Source organism: Heliangelus exortis, chromosome 8, assembly GCF_036169615.1.
Source record: "Heliangelus exortis chromosome 8, bHelExo1.hap1, whole genome shotgun sequence".
NCBI classification, from domain to species: domain Eukaryota; kingdom Metazoa; phylum Chordata; class Aves; order Apodiformes; family Trochilidae; genus Heliangelus; species Heliangelus exortis.
The window spans coordinates 10,001,909-10,020,532 of NC_092429.1; the positions used below are offsets into that span (position 1 = coordinate 10,001,909).

Consider the following 18,624-nt stretch of genomic DNA (forward strand, 5'->3'; position numbering starts at 1 on the left):
GCGGCGGCGGCCAATGGGAGCGGCGGCGGCGGCGCGGCCCCGGCGCCCCCCGCCCCCGCCTCCCCTTTAGAGGCGCGGCGGGCGGCCGGCGGCACAGAGCCCTCCGCACCGGCAGCGGGACCGCGCCGATACCGGCAGCACCGGCCCCGCCGCGCGCATGGGGGCCGCCGCGCTCGGCCCCACATAACGGGGGGTGCCCAGCTCCGCCAGCCGCCCCGCCATGCCGGCCGAGCCCCCCCGCTCCCCGCCGCTCCGCGCCGCCCGCCGCAAGCCGCTGCCCGAGGTAAGGAGTGATCATCGCCCGCTCCCGCCAGGGAGCTCCGGGCCTGGGGCGGGGGGGTGGGAGCTCAGGAGGCGCGGACCAGCCTGGGGGCGGGTACCCCCGTGTCCCACGCTCTCTCCGCCGGCTGGGGAACCCCCGGCATCGGGGGTGACGGTGGGGTCCTGCTCCGCGGCCCACGGGTCCGCTCCGCCGCGGGATCCCTCCTCAGCTCGGGCAGGGGCTTTCCTGCTTCCCAGTCTGATCCTCACCTTCTCCCCCAGGGCAGGGCCGTCGGCCAAAGGGCCCCGCTGTGGCTGCGGGCCCGGTTTCAGGCGCTACTCTTCGCCCTGGGCTGCCGGATCCAGCGGCACTGCGGGAAGGTGCTTTTCGTGGGGCTGCTGGTGTTCGGGGCGCTGGCCGTGGGGCTGCGGGTGGCCTCCATCGAGACCGACATCGAGCACCTCTGGGTGGAAGGTAAGCGCGGCCACTGGGGTCACAGCCGCCCGTGGGACCGGTCCCACTGCTGGCCGCCGCTTTGTCCCCCCGCGGGGTGCGGAGGTGCGGGGCCGGCCCGAAGGCAGGTGACAGCGCGGGAGCGGGGGGGGGGAGGAGGATGCCGCTGGGGTTCCTCTGTGTTGGGTCTTTGGTGCCCGAGGGCCGAGGTCCCGACTGCTCGGGCTGCGTCTTGCGTGACTGCGCGGTGCTGAGTGGCAGAGGGACCCCCACGCCGGTCCCCCCGGGTCCCCGCGCCGAGGTGAGGACACGTGTGGCGGGGATGGTGTTTAGCGCCGTATCTCCACGCGTGAGCCTCCCCTTTCTCGTCGCGTCCCGTCTCGCCTCCAGGCCCGTTACCCGAGGGAGGAGACCCCGGGGGTGGTCGCAGCCCCGTACCGGGGCAGAGCCGGTGCCGCGGGGTTGCTGGTCCCGGCTCGGGGCCCCTGCCCGGCGGGGACGTAGCAGCGGGCAGGGTCAGGCAGGAGCAAATCCCCTTTTCCGAGTGGAAGCGGCTGATCCCCCTCCTTTGTTATTAATAACTCCACCGTGGATTTTTCTCTCCCCTCTCCCTGCAGCTCTGTTTTCTAGCGCTGAGTCTCAACTTTCCCTGAGTCTCATTCCCACTTTGGGGGTCCCGGGGAGGCAGCACCCCACATCACACCTCCCCCCTCCCCCACATGCCCTGGCTGAGGGGGGGGTCTCCCAGCCTGGGGTCCCCGGCAGGGTGCTGTGCAGGGGCAGATGTTGCTCAGCGGAGGGGTGTCAGCCATCTTTGTGCGGGAGCGCTGCCTCCTCCCCCACGCCCCGCTCCCTGTGTGGTCCTCAGCTACTCTTGGATTTGGTTCAACAATAGAAGCAACTTTGCTCTCCCACCCCCTTTTTTTTTTTTTTTTATTTAAAAAAAAAAAAAAGGCCCTGCACTCCCTCGCTGCTTGCACACAGATGCACGCACGCACCCCTGCCCAGGAATGCCCAGCTCTCCCACCTGCTCCCCACTCTTGAGGGGTGTTTGTCCCCCCCAGATATCGTCTCCATCACCCCTTTCCTCTTCTACACGTAGCAGAGAAATCCAGTGATACCTCCTGGTCCGGCCGGCGCTTGAGCAGTGCCTGCAAGAGCAGGGATGTGCTCCCTCCTTGGTTCCCTTACTCTGGGTCATGGTTCTGGCTCTACTGGATTTTTATTGTGCTTCTGGGATTGCAAGGAGTTGGTGTTTCATGCAACTGAGTTCAGAGCCAGGGAAGTGGCTGTGGTTGTTCCTGTTGGGGGGGGAATGGGACTTGCAGCACATTAGGATGGAGAACAGGATGGGGAAGGGGCCAAGCCTGGGGATGGCTGGAAGTGCCCAGAAGCCCAGCTTTCCATGCACACACGCTCCGTGCCCCACCGTGCTTCCCTGCTCCAGTGAGTACGGCTGGGAGGCACTGTGGCTGCTGTTGGGGGATATTTCCCTAACACTGCAATGTGGCTGTGATGTGAGTGCCGGGGGCCTTTCCAAGGAACTGGCTTTTTCTCACAGCCAGGGCATTTTCTTTGGTGTCAGGAGCTGGATTTTTTATTTCCCCCGTCATGTTCAACCCCCCCCACAATGAAATGCTGCTGTCCTGGACTGTCCTGCCTCTTCCCGGGTGATGGGTGGACTGGAGTCTGCACATAGTTTTGGCTTTGAATCTGCAGTGCCTAAGGTGGGCATGGTGTGCAATGTGTTCAGGGCACCTTTTTGGCCTTCCTGGGAGCTCTTCCATAGAGAGTGTGTATTTGGGGCAGACCCTCTGTGCCTTGCTCCTGGGTGGCACAGTTCCAGTGTGCTTAAGAAGGCTTTCTCTGGATGTTGGCACTACCTGTGACCACCAAGGATGATGTGGCCAGTGTGGCTTTAGTCCTGTGAGTCCCAGGCAGGAATGTGTGAAAGGTTTGCAGCAGCTCTTTCAATCTTTTGTATCAGCTGTGGGGCTGCCTCCCTTCCCCATAACCATCCATGTGTCTTTGCCTCTCCTCTGGTTTCTGATTTTGCATTTTCTGGTGAGATCAAAGCATTGCCAGGTGTCGTTGGCTCTACCCAGCCCTCCCTGCTCTCTGGACCCCATCCTGGTGTGGGGATCTGCATTGCTGGAGGGCAGGAGGGCCTGGGCTGCCCCTGGAGAGCAGGATGTGGTTTTTCAGACTGTGTGGTTGGAACCTGAGCACTTTAAGCTGCTTCTGGATTCTCTCAGCCACCGCTTTCTCTTGTGCCTGGGCGTGTGGCAGGGTGGCTGGTGTGTGTGTCCCTCTACAGCAAGCCTGGTATCCTCATGCCTGGTCAAGGCAGAGCAGCCCTCACCCTTGTGCTGGCAAATCTGGGTGCTCTCACCAGTCTGTCTGCAAAGCCTAGGGATCTTCAGGGTGCTGGGAGGACCCTGGCTCCTGTCCTCCCTGCCTGTGGGGGGGGAGGGATGCTTTCAGCAGCATGGTCCATTCCAGCCCTGAGGCAGCCCCATGGGGTTAATGTTTAAGGGGTTGGTATGGGTATAGGGAGTCCTGATCCCATTGTCCTAGGCTGGTAGCTCCCAGATGATCCCCAAACTCAGAATCAGTGGGGTTGAGGCTCCTGGGGAGCCTCTGATGACCCCTGAAGCTGGTCTGTGCCTGTTCACTCACTTCTTCCTAGCCAGACCGCGGGATGTGTGTTGGTAATGCTCCAAGCCAAACCACCTCACCCAGGTGAGGTCCCAACCCCTCAGGAGCAGAGCCTGACCCTGTGCCAGGCTGTCCTTGCCAAAGGCTGAGCTCAGCCCTTCAGGAGCTTGGGTCCCGATGGGTGCTGCTGGGTAGAGGAGGGAAGGGAACTGCTTCCCATGGGGGGCACTGTGCTGCTGAGGAATAGATGTGCAGCTCTGCTTTACCCTCCATGGGCTGGGGTCAGTGTTGGGGCTGTGCTGGTTGCAGATCCCCCTGGGGCTTGGCTGCAACCCTGTCCACCGTGGGAAAGCGAAGGGTCCCATTCAGGCTGGTGTCTCCCGGGCTGGGACCTGACTGGGGAATGCTGGTGGTGCCGTGGGGTTATGCCTGCTCCATGTCCCTTTTTGGGAGATGGAGAGAAGCCGTGTCACCCCATAAATTGGACTCGACTGTGGAAATGTTCAATTAGGCTTCTCTGAAGCAATTAGCCACTCAGAGGCTTTGAAACCCCGGCTAGCGGCGAGTGTTGAGTTACCTCTGGACACCTGGCAGCTGTTCCCGGCTCTCCCAGGGCGTCTGTAGGGCCAAGGGGCCGGGGCAGCGAGCTCCAGGCAGGCAGAGCCCTTCGTGGTGAATGGGTCTGCCTGATTTATAGCGCCGAGGGCTGGTTCAAAGGAAGGCCGGGTTAATTCCTAACCGGAACAACCCAGCGCCCCGCGCAGCCATTGCACTCTCAAAGAGCTGTGGAGTCTCTCTGGAGAACACCCCAATACCCCCCCTGGGGGGGGGGGGTCAGAGACACCCTAAATATGCCAGTGGGATGAAATGGAATGCATGGTATGGAGGTAAAGGGAATTTGCTGCCTTGTTTCCAGTTTGGGACATGAAGCTGAGACACCCCTCAACCCTGTTGGCAGTACTTTTTGTCCTTCCTTGACCTCTGCAATAGGACTTGGCACAGGGTCTCCTCTTCTCAGTGCCCAGGGCAGGTCTGGGGTGCAGTCCAGAGTCTTCTGCTACAGCAGAGGCCATCAGGAGATGAGACCCCATCTGGCTTCGTTTTTGCTGTGAGAGGGGCATCAGGGGTGGGAAAGCCACAACAAAAAGATGGGGATTGAGTGCCTTCCATTCCCTGCCTTTCCCTTGGGGAGACCATCTGTGTGTGTCCCCTTCCCAGACCCTGTCCCCACTTTACCTGGTGGGACCCACAGCGGGTGTGGGGCAGCAGTCCTGGGGGGAGCAGGGTGCTGTGGACATTCCTGGGTGGGCACAGGGAGCGGTGGGTGGTCTCATCACTGTGGTGGGTGAGTTTCGTAGGGTGAGACATCAGTGGGCTGAGAAAGGAGCAGGTGATGCTGAGGTGCAGGGCTGGGCGGCTGCATGGGGCTGGTGCCAGCAACATGGGGGGCTCTGGTGGCAGCTTGTCCCGAGGGTGGGGGCATCGAGGTGCCCACCAGGATCTGGCCTGAGCCAGTCTCTCATCCAAGAGCCCAGACTGCCACGTCCCCACACGGTCCCCCAGACAGGCATCCTGTGGGAACAGGGTACCTGTTCTTTTAGGGTGTGGTGGCACAGGTATCACCATGGGGAGGGAAGGGACTGCTCTGGGGACCCTCTTGTCTGTCCTGCTGGGATTTGTCCTTGGGGACCCTGCAAACCAAACCTTTCTGTCTGCAGGGTCTGGGTGTCCTTGTGAACCCATCCTCTGGGCCTTGGGCTAGTGAGGAGCAGCTGAGGCATTGGGACTGTGGGGTGCTGAGGTCCCCATTACCCAAAAAATATGTCTGTCTGGCTCTGTCCTCTGCTCCAAAGCACCTTCCCCTTCACAACCCTGGCTGGCTCTGAAAGGACTTCTCTTCTTGAGGGGGAGGTTCACCCAGCAGCCCCCTGCCTACCCGAAGATGGGGCGTAGGCAGTTCGCCTTTATTTATTTATCTTTGGGAGGCAAGCGTGAAACCTCTTGCTTTTCCTTTTCCCTTCCTTGACAGCTCAGTTGGCTTTTTTGGACTGGAAAATTTTGCTAATTAACCCAAAAAGACTGGGAGACTCTTTACAGATGGCTATGGCCTGTCTAGCGCTATCTATTTTGCTTTGCTTTTCAACTTGTATATAATTTTTTTTTTTCCAATTCCTAGAGAGTTGTGTTTTTCTGGTTTTTTTGGGGGGTGTGTCTTTGTTGTTTGGGGGTTTTTTTGGTTTTGGATTTTTTTGTGTGTGTGTTTCGTTGTTTTCTTTTTTTTTTTTTTTTTTTTTTTTTTTTTTTTTTAACTTAGACATATCCATGGACTTAGAGAGGGGACTCTTTTTCTCTGTTTTAAATGTTATTTGGCGGCTGGGAGGGGGCAGCGCCAGGGCCCGAGAAGAGGGTTTTATTATCTGCCTCTCCCTCGGGCCTGGAAAAGTGGTCTGAGTTCAAAAAATTCATTTCTTGCCTGAATGAAGCCAGCAATGTGGAAAAATTTCACCATTCAGAGGGGGATGAATGTATGTTTCAACCACACATTAAGTGACATTAGCAAGCAGTGGAGTGCCTAATGTGGCCATTTTTCACAGCAGCCAACAGAGGGGGTGATTAGCATAATTAGTACAGGCAGCCCTATACATATGGAAATGGCAAATGCCTAAATGCCAACACCAGTGGAAATTTATGTCAATGCTGACAGGAGTCTTAGCGATGAATAGTTCCCAACTGAATCCCCTCTCCCCCCTTTTTTTTATCCCCCCCTCTTTTTCGGGGGTCGCGCTGTCCCCTTGGTGCCGTCTGGGGCGGTGCGAGCTCCCGGCTGCCCCCCTCCCCGCGCTGGGAACCGCTGCCCTGCGATTTGGGGTAATAAAGACATTAATTTAGCTTCGCCTTTAAACAAAAGGGTTTGGCCGAGGCCGGCGGCTGGGGAGCTGGCCCCAAACGGGCCCTTTCAGCCCCTCTGCCGCTGGCTTTTTGAAGGCATCATCCCCCTCTTCTGCCACCCCTCTTGACTTAGCCGGGTGGTGGGAGCCCCTTTGGTGGGGCTGGGTTTGGTCAGGGACAGCAGTGAGCCCCCCTTCATCCCTCGGCACTGTTGGGGACACCCATTTGCCACCCACCCACCCCCTCTTTTTCTGGGGCCAGCCCCACGCTGTGGGGTGAATGGGGCCATGAGGACGTGTTTTGACAGGACGGGGCTGCAGGGCTTTTGGCGAGGCCGGCGGTAGCGGCCGGGACAGGTAAAAATGGCTCTTTCAGCGTGCCCTGGGCGAGACTTCCTCCGGAGCAGCATGGGTCCTTTCACTGCCTCCCTAATCCAGCTAATCCGCCCCACAACACTTTGAAGGTGGCCTCCGGCTTGCACGCCGCTCGGCACGGGGAAGCGGACGGCCAAGGGATGCTCGGGGCGGTGCCTCGGGACCCCATCCCGCCAGCATGCAGGATGGTGCATGGGGTGTGGAATGGTGCCGGCATTTCCCCGAAGCTCCTGGGGGCCTGAAGCAGGCAGGGGTGGGCATGTCTGATGGTGGGATGCACTCAGTCTCTGCTGTTGGGATGGCTCAAAAGGCTGGTGTTTGCCCAGTTGTGGAAGCAAGGGTCCCCATGGGGATGGCTTTTCTCAGGGGATCCGAGTGTGACCTTTGTCCTCTCCCAGCTGTGGACTTGAACAGGAGTTTCTAGCCCTGACACTGGGATGTTGTGCTGTGGAAAGGGGGCTGCTCCGCAGGAGACCCCTCCCTTACTATACCCCAGCTCATACCTTGCTGGGGAGTAGGGCTGGTGCTGGGGTCAGCATCCTCCTGGCTCTGGGGTTTGCTGGCCTTGGAACAGGGCTGCAGTATCCCCTGTGTACTAGCAGAATTTGGAACTTTCCATGTTTGTCATCACATCTCATAGCCATATTATCCCTGACAGAGGACAGGGCCTGATTTTTGGAGGCCATGTGAGGACATGTACCCAGGTGTGCTCCCTGCCTGCTGCCTCTGTCCCGGTTGGATCACCCAGGTGGTGGTGCCAGCTCAGCTGTTGGTGGTGCCTAGACCCTACTTGCAAAGTGGTGACACTGCTCTTGACCATCACCTCCACCTACCTTGGGAAGGTTGGACACAGAGGGGTCCCTGCAACAGTGTGTATCTCTTTGTTGGACACCAGTGCCTCTTCACAGACCCCAGCACCTCCCATGGCCCTCCCTTGCCTCCAGCCCCTTTGCCCTTGCCAGGTAGGGATGACTTGGTGTGGGGCTGGCAGCCAACCCAGTGCCCTCCTAGTGCCCCCAGGCGTGCTGCCCCGGCACACAGCCTGCTGCCCCCCACTCGTGGGTGCTAGGGGACAAGGGCCCCTGTGGGGCTTGCCCACCTCCTGCCGTGGGCTGGCACAGTGGGATGTTCCCTTGCTGTCATGAAGCCCGAGGGAGATGAGCCTTGAACCAGAGGAGTTGCAGCTGCAGTGGGGACAGCATGGGCTCTTCTGACCCCTGACCTTCTGAGTTGAGTCAGGGGGTGCTGGCAACCCCTGGGGGGGGGGGATGTGGGGTCAGACCCCTTGTGTCAGATGCCTTCCTGAGCAGTGGGGGGCAGCATGGGGGGGCTGAAGCTCTGTCCTGGCTGGGAGGAGGAGCAGCTCCTGTGGGGGAAAGTTGCGGGAGGGAGGTGAGTGGGCTGGCTGGCTCTGGGCAGGAGGTGCTGTGGTCCCAGTACCCACCAGAATGGATGAGGGTGAGCTGGTTGTAGTGCTGTGGCCATGGGTCCTGTGCCAGGAGGGTTTGGGGAGCGGTGGCCTGGAGGGGGGTGGCTCAGGCAGGGTGGCCGGGAAGGGGGCAGGGAGGCTCCCGCCCTGCTCTGTAATTTTGTGGCGGATGCTGTAATTAGGGGGAGGGCTCCCCCGCCGTGGCTTGTGGGTGGGAGGCAGCCATATGCACAGCTGCCCTCACTGCTGAGGACCCCGTCCCTGACACCCACACCATCTGTCCTTGGGCACGGTGGCAGCCTGCTCTGCACCCTGGGAATTTGGGGTGTGGGTGGCCATGGGGTCCCATCCACTCTCTGGCCCATGCTGCTGTGTCTATGTACTCTGTGAAATCCTTGGCCAATGGTACCCAAAAGCAGTTCCCACCCCAGGGAGGATCCTTGTGCAAGGTCAGGCCCTGCTGTAGGGTTCTGGGGGCATGGAGGTCCGTGGAGGGTGAAGCTAGCCCTTGCCAGGGAGCAGAGCAGGCTGTTAATAAGCAGGACCGGGGCACCTGATAGAAACCAGAGGGCCCTTTGCATGAAAAAGCCAAGGGCTCCCTTTGTTAATTGGAATAAAATAAATAATAATAATAATAAATAATAAAGAAGAATTTACATACAGTTCCTCAATAACATGCTCACTGTTGGTTTGGGGGCACCCCCTGAGCCCTCTCCCAGGCCAGGGGGCTGCGTGCAGTGTGGGGCGTCTCACCCCATTCTGGGCCGGCCGGCGGGCGCACACCCGTTTGAAGTGTCCTTGGCAGCCCTGTGTGTGCTGCCTTGTCTTTTCATGTTGCTCTTTGGTTAATTAGGGTGTTGGAATTTGAGGCTTCCTCACGGCCTTTGAAGCTTGCTGACGGCTCACAGTGCCCTGTTCCAAATTAACACTAATTACAAGGGACGGGTTTTTATTTTCTCTCTCTCTCTTTTTTTTTTTTTTTTTTTTTTTTTATACACCCCTTGAATTTTTTTTGAGGTGGGGGGCTTCCTCCTCCCATGCTTGCAGATGTGTGGCTCCTCCCATGGCTGTGCAGAGTGGAGATGCTTGCAGGGCACAGCAGGGTGTGTCCCCTGGGAGCAGTGGCCATGCTGGGCACCCCAGCATCGTTGTGTCCCACCACCCACCCAGGTTCAGCGTGGGTGGCATGGCTGAGATCAGAGCAGCTTGACACACCTCCTGTCCAACCTCCCAGCCTGCTGGGAAGAGGATGGCTTCCTCCCCCACCCCCCATGACACCCACCCTTCCTGTGCCCTTGTCCCCTTGCCCTGGGTGCTGCTGTCCCCTCTGACACACACACAAAGGCTGTGGCCATGTCCCACCCCCCTTCCCAGCCCTGGCACAACCTCCATCCCAACTGGCATCTGATGGACACCAGCTGCTCCCTGGCCCAGCCAGGAACAATAAGGATGCTTCCCCCTCCCCGTTCCCAAAAAGCAAGAGGAAAAAAAAGAAAAGAAAAACAACAGAAAAAAACACCAACCCATCCAACCCATATAATAAGTCATTAAAAGGGAAGATTCTGCTCCTTATTTGTGGTCTCTCTCCGGCCTCCTCGGTGCTGGCGATGGGCCAGGCCCCCCGGGGCCCCTGTCTCTTGCTGAGGGAGTTGTCCCTGTGTGGATGAATCCTGACACCTCCCCCTTTCCCCAGTACCCGGAGCTGGGCAGAAGCCGGTCTAACCCCACCAGCAGCACTGCCTCAGGATGTGCCCTGATGCCAGGCACCTCTGGGCATCCCTGGAGGGTGGCACTGGGGTGGGGGTCTGCATGCAGCCCCCCCCCCCCTTCAGGGCAGGGGGCTTGGAACAGGACAGCTGTGTCTTGTGCTTAGAGGTGTCAGAATCAGCCTCCCACCCCCCTCTGCACTGTCATCCCATTTTGCTGTGCCAGGAGGAATGGGACTCCCTTGCTTGAAGGGGGTGGCTGTCCCTGGGATGCTGCTCTGCCATGTGAAAGGGTTTGAGCACAGCCCCAGCCATGCTTCTGGGGGACAGATTTCTCTTCCACAACAAATTGGCTGCAAATTAAGTCAGCGGCTTCTCCCACACAGCTTAGAGCTTTCCCACTGCCCTTGAGGATGGATCCTAGAGCCTCAGTTGGAGAACAGTTGTCCTGTTGAACTCACCTAACCCCTGCCCCAAACCTCTCCTGGGTCAGCCTGCATTTGTGGGGTTTTGGGGGTGCCCACTATACCCATCCCATGGCTTAAATGCTTCCTGCCTTAGGGAGAAGGTGGGCAGGGACAGGGTGGGATGTCTCCACTTCAATTTCATGCTTTGGGGTCCAGTTGTGTTGGACATCCGTGGCATCCACTGCAGCACACGGGTGGGAGTGGGAAGGATGTGTCCCCTCTGCTTTGCCAGCTGAGTGTCCATGAGTTTTTCCAAGGAAAGCGAAAAAACCTGTCCACTCTGGGGCTGAAAATATTCATGTCAGTGAGAAGGGGGATGTCTCGTCTGGCATGGGCTGGGCTGCTCCTTTTTTGAGTCCCCTGGGTGTGAGTGCCCAGAGGATGCAGCAGTTGGGGAACCTCTGGTGAGAAGCCCCCCTGGGTTAACACAGCAACAATGCTGCGGGGCCAAGGACACGTTGGTGGGATGGGTGTTCTGCCAGGCTTGGCACTGACAGGGTACTTTGCGGATCCCTCTGCAGTGGGCAGCCGGGTGAGCCAGGAGCTGCGCTACACCAAGGAGAAGCTGGGCGAGGAGTCGGTCTACACCTCACAAATGTTGATCCAGACCCCGAAGCAGGATGGGGAGAACATCCTGACGCAGGAGGCCCTGCAGCTCCACCTCGAGGCGGCCTTGGCCGCCAGCAAAGTCCAAGTCTCGCTGTACGGAAAGTGAGTCCGGCTCCAGATGGGGGGGCAGAGGGACCCCCTCCATGTCCAGCTAGTCCCCCACACCCCTTGTCGTGTCCCCCCATGTGATGATGCCCATCCTCAGCTCCTCCTTCTGCCTTTCCAGGTCGTGGGATTTGAATAAGATCTGCTACAAGTCAGGTGTCCCCATCATTGAGAACGGCATGATCGAGAGGGTGAGTGCTGGGCATGGTGTGGGCCCCAGGCATCCCCACACGGGGGATTGATCCCCCAAGAGTTGGGCAGTGGTGGGGTTGGGATTTGCCAGCGCCAGGTGCTGCAAAGACACTGCCAGCTTGCCAGTTTTGTGTGTGGGTGTGCAACTTTGGGCAGCCCAGAGGGCTGGGAAGGGGGGAGCAGGGGGAACATGATCCATCCCTGCTGACCCCTCACATCTTCCCCTCCCACAGATGATAGAGAAGCTGTTCCCCTGTGTGATCCTGACGCCGCTGGACTGCTTCTGGGAAGGCGCCAAGCTTCAGGGAGGCTCAGCCTACCTCCCGTGAGTTGGGGGGGGATGTCCCCAGGGGTAGGGGGCAGCAGGTGGGAGCAGAGGCTGGGGGGGCTGCCAAGGAGCTGGGTTTGACCTCCCCATGCAGCTTGGCCCTGCTGCCCTATGCTCCCTTGGTGCTGCTGCTGCACAGCCACAGGATGGTTCCACCACTTGGTCAGTGCTCCCCAGGGCCAGGTCTCTGTCCTCACCAACCTGCTCACTCCTCCTACAGAGCTTTGTGGGTGCCAGAGTGGTGAGGAGGCACAGTGCTCCTGAGCTGCATTCAGGGACACTGAGGGTGCAGAGTCCCCAGGATGGGTGGCAGGTGACTCCCGGCCAGCTCCCCACACCACAGTGGTGGGGCTGGGGTACCCAGGCTGGGCAGGGGGAGCCCCCCCCAACATTCCTTCTGTTTACGCGTGTGTTTGTCCGGGAGAGCCGGGGCGGCTTGTGCATTGTCAGCAAACGCAGCCCCGCGCTTTCTCATGCTAATGCTGCTCTGAAAGCTGCCCCTTGCCAAACAGATGAAATAGTGGCCTTATTCAGGCTGCTGCCGGACTGGAGGAGGGGGAGGAAGGGGCCGCAGCATCCCCAGCCAGGACTGGGGGACTGGCTTTACACCCCCAAATCCTCCAGTTCTTCCCATCCCAGCCTGGGGACCAGCCAGGAGCAGGAGCAAGTGGGGCTGGGATGGCCCTGCCGATCAGGATGCTGCTGGTGGCATCACCAGGGTGGGCATCATCCTGGTGCTGGGATATGTGACAGGCAGGGTGGCACCCACAACAGCAGTGGGACCCATCTCTTCTTTCAAGTGGGTGAGTGGGAGCCCGAGCGGGCACCCCGGCTGAGCGCCCACCAGCCCATGGGGACTCATTCGTCCCCCTTTTTAACTCCGAGGGGTGAGCGGGGCGGGAGCTGGGAGAACAAAGAGCAGCAATCTATGGAAAGACAAAAGGATTTGCCCTGGCTCAGTGAAGCAAGCGAAAGCAGATAAAAGGCGCTCTCTTTGGAAGCAGCAGCAGCTCCGGTTGGTATGTGGGAATCTCGAGCGGCCGGCTCCGGCCCAGCCAGCCTTCATGAATTATTAGGTTGTGTTTCTTCTCCCCAGAGCCCACACTCGCTCGGGGCTTTTTCTTCCCCTCTTTGGAGCACTGGGCTGGGTTATTGGCTTTTTTGTGTGTCCTTTCTGTCTCAAAAAAGAAGCCAAGTGAGGCTGGGAGCTGGCCCACAGCACAGCAGGCTGGGATGGAGGGAGCAGAGCATCTGCAGGCAGTGGAAAACCCCCTTTTCTTGGGTACCCAAGTCCCATGGTGTCCTGCTGGACCTCCAAGGACCTGGTCCCTACCAAGATCCCAGCACCATACCCAGAACCTCTGCTGAGCTCCAAAACCTCCAGCTTGGAGGGAGATGAAGGTCTGGGGAGGATGCTGGGAGCCCTCTCTTGCCTGCTCCCCTCTATCAAGATGTTAGCCTGCGGGCAGTAATCAGCCTGACTGCTCGCACAAAGCGGGGCCAGGCAGTGGGGCCGGCTCCCCCCGCTTTGTCCCAGCCTAACAGGATCAGGCACGCTACTTGACTCGGGGCATGGCCCACTGCACTGTGCAGGGCACGGGGGATGCTGCAGGCGGCCCCAGGAGGGGGTAGGGGATGCGCTTGGAATTGATGCTGCGCCTCTGCATCGTCACACACTGCCTTTGAGGGCACCCTCCGCACCCATGGGATGGGGAGGTGGTGGTACTGCATGTGGATTTCAGGATCCCCCATCAGCCCAGTGCTGCTCTCCTCTCAGGGGCCGCCCAGATATCCAGTGGAGCAACCTGGACCCTCTGCAGCTGATGGAAGAGTTGGGGCAGTTCACATCCCTGGAAGGCTTCAAAGAGCTGCTGGATAAAGCAGAGGTAGGGCAGGCTTACATGGAGAGGCCCTGCCTAGATCCCTGGGACCCCCAGTGCCCCCCCAGCGCTCCCAACAAACAGAGCCAGCAGGTAGGTCACAGCCCATGGGGACTGGGAAGGGTGCTGGGGCTTGGTGCTTTCCCATCTGCCCCACGGTCTCACATCCCCCACATCTCTCCTCCACCCACAGAGTCCTGACATCCCAGCCGAGCTCTCAGGAGGCTGCCATGGCTTCTCCAGGAAGTTCATGCGCTGGCAAGAGGAGCTGATTTTAGGCGGCACAACCAAAGACTCCCAGGGCAAGCTGCTACGGTGAGAGCTGGTGAGGTGTGAATGTCCTCAGGGATGGTTTGGGGCAGGATCCCTTTATCCTCATCCACTATTCATGGGAACCTGTCCTGACTGCAAGAGGGACTGCGGGGCTGTCTGGGAGGGGTTGTGAAGCTGGCAAGTTTATGGGTCTGGTAAGCAGGAGCTTTGGAGCAATGGGTGGGACCAGCAGCAGGATGCCTGAATTTTCTCCTGCATGTCTGTGATGGGGCTGGGAATGGACCCATTGGCGGGTGGGGGTGGACCCATTCCTGCATCCTGGGGCACTGCAGCCGGTCCCAGCGAGATGCATGCCTGTCCCCCAGTGCTGAGGCCCTGCAGACCATGTTCCTCCTCATGAGTCCCCGGCAGCTCTTTGAGCACTTCAAGGATGACTACGAGATCCATGACATCAGCTGGAGTGAGGAGAAGGCGGGTGCCATCCTGGAGGCCTGGCAGAGGAAATTTGTGGAGGTGGGCACCAGGAACAGCCCCCATGTGGGGCTAGGCAGGGGTGAGCCTGTGTGTGGCATCCCCCTGCACCCAGGTTTTTGTGCAGCCACCAGTCCTGGCACCATGTTTTTGTGGTCCAGTGGGTCCGTGGGGACCTTCAGTGGCACTGTTGATGCGCTGGGTGGCTCTGGGGGGGATATACTCAAGAGTGGGAGGGTCCTGACTTCTCTAATCCTGTGCACTTCTGGCAGCTGGCACAGGACTCCATCCCACCCAACTCCACCCAGAGTGTCCACGCTTTCTCCACCACCACACTTAATGACATCATGAAGTCTTTCTCTGACGTCAGTGCCATCCGGGTGGCTGGGGGCTACCTCCTCATGGTGCGTGTACCCCCTCTCTATGTGCCCTGCTGTCCTTCCCTTGCCCCCCTGCCCCCACTAACCTGCTCTGCTCTTCCAGCTGGCCTACGCCTGTGTCACCATGCTACGGTGGGACTGCTCCAAGTCTCAAGGGGCTGTGGGCCTAGCTGGGGTCCTGCTTGTGGCTCTCTCCGTGGCCTCTGGCCTGGGGCTTTGCTCACTGCTGGGCATCTCCTTCAATGCAGCCACCACCCAGGTATGTGCTGGGGGAAGATGCAAGTACTGCAGGGCTGGTGTGACTGTGGGGGCTGCAGGGTGGCTGAATCCCCTCCTGGGCAGTGGCATGTCTCACCACTGACACAAGCTGGTCTACACCAGGTCCTGCCCTTCCTGGCCCTTGGCATTGGTGTGGATGACATGTTCCTCTTGGCTCACGCCTTCACTGAGATGAGCCAACACATCCCCTTCAAGGTGAGCACTAAGCCCTCCCTAGGGGCTGCCCAGTCCCCTCCTGCTTCCCTGTGGTTTCCCTTATCACCCCCTCATTCTGTCCTCACAGGAGAGGATGGGCGAGTGCCTGAAGCGCACAGGGACCAGCGTGGCTCTCACCTCTGTCAGCAACATGATCGCCTTCTTCATGGCAGCCCTGGTGCCCATCCCTGCCCTGCGTGCCTTCTCCCTCCAGGTTTGGCTGTGGTCCAGCTCCAGGGAGGGCTGGGGGGGGAAGGAGGGTTTCTGGAGACCCTTTCTGGGGTGTGTGGGAAGGGGTGACTGGACTCATCTCTGACATGTCCTCCTGTCCATAGGCTGCGGTGGTTGTAGTGTTCAACTTTGCCATGGTGCTATTTGTCTTTCCTGCCATCCTGAGCCTGGACCTGCATCGCCGGGAGAAACGCCGGCTTGACATCCTCTGCTGCTTCTACAGGTACCAGAGCTGGACTGGCCAGGAAGGGGCCAACCCCGCAGGTCCCCCCAGAAGCATGGGGTGGCTCTGCTCCTTTTCCTCACCATTCTCTCCTCTTTCTCCCTCTTCTCCTTTCCTTTCTCCCTTCAGCCCTTGCTCCTCACGGGTCATCCAAATCCAACCTCAGGAGCTCGCTGATGCCAATGACAACCATGCCTGCCACCCTTCCCCTTATGGACACCCTGGTGTGGCCACCAGTACCCAGATCACCACCACCGTGCAAGCCTTCACTCGGTGTGACCCTTCAGGCCACCACATTGTCACCGTCCTGCCACCCACCTCCCAGGTGTGCACCTCGCCTGCTGTCCTCCTTCCCCCCACTGACCCCCTGGGCTCTCAAGTCTTCACCCCATCCAGCTCCACCCGGGACCTGCTGGCCCAGCTGGACGAGGCCAAGGGTGGGCGGGAGTGTGTCCCCTTGCCCTTCTGCCGCTGGAGCCTCGCTGACTTCGCCCGGGAGAAGTACGCCCCACTCCTGCTGCAGACTCGTACCAAGGTGAGGTCAAGGTGGTCCCTGAGGTGCCACCCAAGGTGGGTGTGTGTTGTGGGACCCTGACTGACCCCTGTCTGTCCCCACAGGCAGTGGTGGCAGTGCTGTTCCTGGCACTCTTGGGGCTGAGTCTCTATGGCACCACCATGGTGCACGATGGGCTCTACCTGACGGACATCGTGCCACGGGACACCAAGGCGCACGCCTTCATCTCAGCCCAGTTCAAGTACTTCTCCTTCTACAACATGTTCATCGTCACCAAGGGTGGTTTCCACTACCCAGGTGCCCAAGCTGCCCTTCTTAGCCTGCATCAGGCCTTCAGCACTGTCAAGTATGTGGTGCGGGAGGGCAACCGAGACCTGCCCAAGATGTGGCTCCATTACTTCCAGGACTGGCTGCGAGGTGAGGGACATTCCTCTTCTCCATGGCCTCCCAAACCTGCACCCACCCTGCTGGCCTGGGAATGCCTTCTGTGGCACCTGGGGAGGGTGGTCCCGTGGTGTCCCCAAGCAATGCCAAGCTGAGCTGGGGTTTCTGTATTCCTGTCCTGCTGGCACCATGCTCCCCAGGGCATGTGGGGTGCCATGCAGGGTGGTGTGCCCGAAGGGATGCTCACCCCTCACGCTGCATCTCCAGGGCTCCAGGCCACCTTCGACAGGGACTGGCAGGCCGGGCGAATCACCCACGACAGCTACCGCAATGGCTCTGAGGATGGGGCGCTGGCCTACAAGCTCCTGATCCAGACTGGCAACAAGAAGGAGCCCTTCAACTTCAATCAGGTGCGTGGGGACATGACTGGGGTGACCGGGCTGGGGACAATGCTGTGACCACTACCTTGCTCATGCCCACTCCTACTCTCTCCCCATAGCTAACCACACGGCGGCTGGTGGATGAGAATGGCATCATCCCCCCTGACACCTTCTACATCTGCCTGACGGTTTGGGCCAGCAATGACCCCCTGGGCTTCGCCGCCTCTCAGGCCAACTTCTACCCTCCACCACCTGAGTGGATCCATGACAAGTACGACACCACGGGCGAGAACCTGCGAAGTGAGTGAGCGTGGTGGACTTCCTGCAACTCTCTCCTGTCCCCTGGCATCCCCCTGCAGAGGACCCTGCTCTCTGCACCTTTCCTGCCTCACAAGCACCCCTCAGAAGAGAAACCCCCCGCATCCCTCCTCCCATCAGCATCCTCTGGTAGAGAAACTTCCCTGTATCCATGTGGCCCGCACTTGTCTCCCTGCACCCCACACCCTGAACAACCTGCTGCTTGCTCCCCCCTGCTGCAGCAACACCCCCATGCTTCAGCCCACAAGCATCTCACCGCAAAGAAGCCCCCTACTCAATTCCCCATCTGTCCTACAAGCATTTCTGGAACAGGTTGCCCAGGGAAGTTGTGGTTGCCCTGTCCCTGAAAGTGTTTAAGGCCAGGTTGTATGGGGCGTTGAGCGACCTGGTCTAGTGCAAGGTGTCCCTGCTCATGCAGAGAGGTTGGAACTAGATGATCTTTAAGATCCCTTCCAACTGAAACCATTCTATGAGTCTGTGATTCCCCTGCTCCCTGTGATCCCCACCTCACAAGCATCCCACTGGCAGAGAACCCTCTTCCTCCTTGCTCCTGGGCTGCCCGTGGTCTGGTGTGGCTGGGGTTGCACTCCTACCCCTACCCTCATACTGCCTGTTCTCTCCTCCCCAGTCCCAGCAGCACAGCCGCTGGAGTTTGCACAGTTCCCTTTCTACCTGAGTGGGCTGCGTCGCACGGCAGACTTTGTGGAGGCAATTGAAAGCGTGAGGGCCATCTGCCGGGAGGCTGCCCAACGCCATGGGGTGCTGAGCTACCCCAGTGGCTACCCCTTCCTCTTCTGGGAGCAGTACATTGGCCTGCGCCACTGGTTCCTGCTGGCCATCAGCATCCTGCTCGCCTGCACCTTCCTCGTCTGTGCCTTGCTGCTGCTCAACCCCTGGACGGCCGGCATCATCGTGAGTACGCACCCCGAGGCATGGGGACGAGGGGTTGAGCAGCTGTGCCCTGCTAGCTGTTGCCATCCTGATGGGTGGGTGTCCCTGGGTATCTGCTTCATGGGGATGGAGCGGCCAGCATCGTCATGGGTGGAAGAGACAACCATACAGAGGTGGAGAACCCATACAGTGGGTGGAGAACACCTGTATGGAGGGATCGGGGATACTGTTTATGAAGGGGACAAGGGTCTGAGGATATCCATTCAGAGGAGTGTGGGGGGAACACCCATATGGAGGTGGCAGCAGGTGGGCAGCCCAAATGGAGGGATCAGGGACACCCTATATGAAGGGAGCATATGTAATGGTTTGGGGACATCCACGCAGAGGAGGCTGAGGGCCGCCTCCAATAGATGGGACAGAAGGACACCCTGAATAGAGGAGGAAGAGACAATAGGGTGAGGCTGCTCTGTATGGAGGGACGGGTAGGATCAGGCATGCCAGGCAGAGGCAGAGGACACAGCTGGGGAGAGCCACCCCTCACACGCCTCACTGCCCCCCCCCAGGTCTCCATCCTGGCCATGATGGCAGTGGAGCTGTTTGGCATCATGGGACTGATGGGTATCAAGCTGAGCGCCATTCCCGTGGTCATCCTCATCGCCTCAGTGGGCATTGGTGTGGAGTTCACTGTCCATGTGGCTCTGGTGAGTGCAGGCAGACCCCTGCCCATCAACAG

At 59.5% G+C, this 18,624-nt stretch overlaps 1 protein-coding gene across 1 annotated transcript in view; it reads left to right on the forward strand.

Annotated features, from left to right (window-relative positions):
- PTCH2 (patched 2) overlaps positions 1-18,624 on the forward strand; it is a 22,028-nt gene continuing 3,404 nt past the window's right edge. The window contains exons 1-19 of the mRNA XM_071750311.1: positions 1-283; positions 544-736; positions 10,760-10,949; positions 11,074-11,143; positions 11,378-11,469; positions 13,250-13,445; positions 13,546-13,667; positions 13,991-14,138; positions 14,369-14,500; positions 14,580-14,735; positions 14,858-14,950; positions 15,039-15,164; positions 15,286-15,404; positions 15,534-15,939; positions 16,023-16,335; positions 16,570-16,712; positions 16,802-16,982; positions 17,629-17,912; positions 18,455-18,592. Coding sequence (XP_071606412.1) covers positions 221-283; positions 544-736; positions 10,760-10,949; positions 11,074-11,143; positions 11,378-11,469; positions 13,250-13,445; positions 13,546-13,667; positions 13,991-14,138; positions 14,369-14,500; positions 14,580-14,735; positions 14,858-14,950; positions 15,039-15,164; positions 15,286-15,404; positions 15,534-15,939; positions 16,023-16,335; positions 16,570-16,712; positions 16,802-16,982; positions 17,629-17,912; positions 18,455-18,592 — 3,165 coding nt within the window. The 5' untranslated portion in view covers positions 1-220. The remainder of the gene's footprint in view (positions 284-543; positions 737-10,759; positions 10,950-11,073; positions 11,144-11,377; positions 11,470-13,249; positions 13,446-13,545; positions 13,668-13,990; positions 14,139-14,368; positions 14,501-14,579; positions 14,736-14,857; positions 14,951-15,038; positions 15,165-15,285; positions 15,405-15,533; positions 15,940-16,022; positions 16,336-16,569; positions 16,713-16,801; positions 16,983-17,628; positions 17,913-18,454; positions 18,593-18,624) is intronic.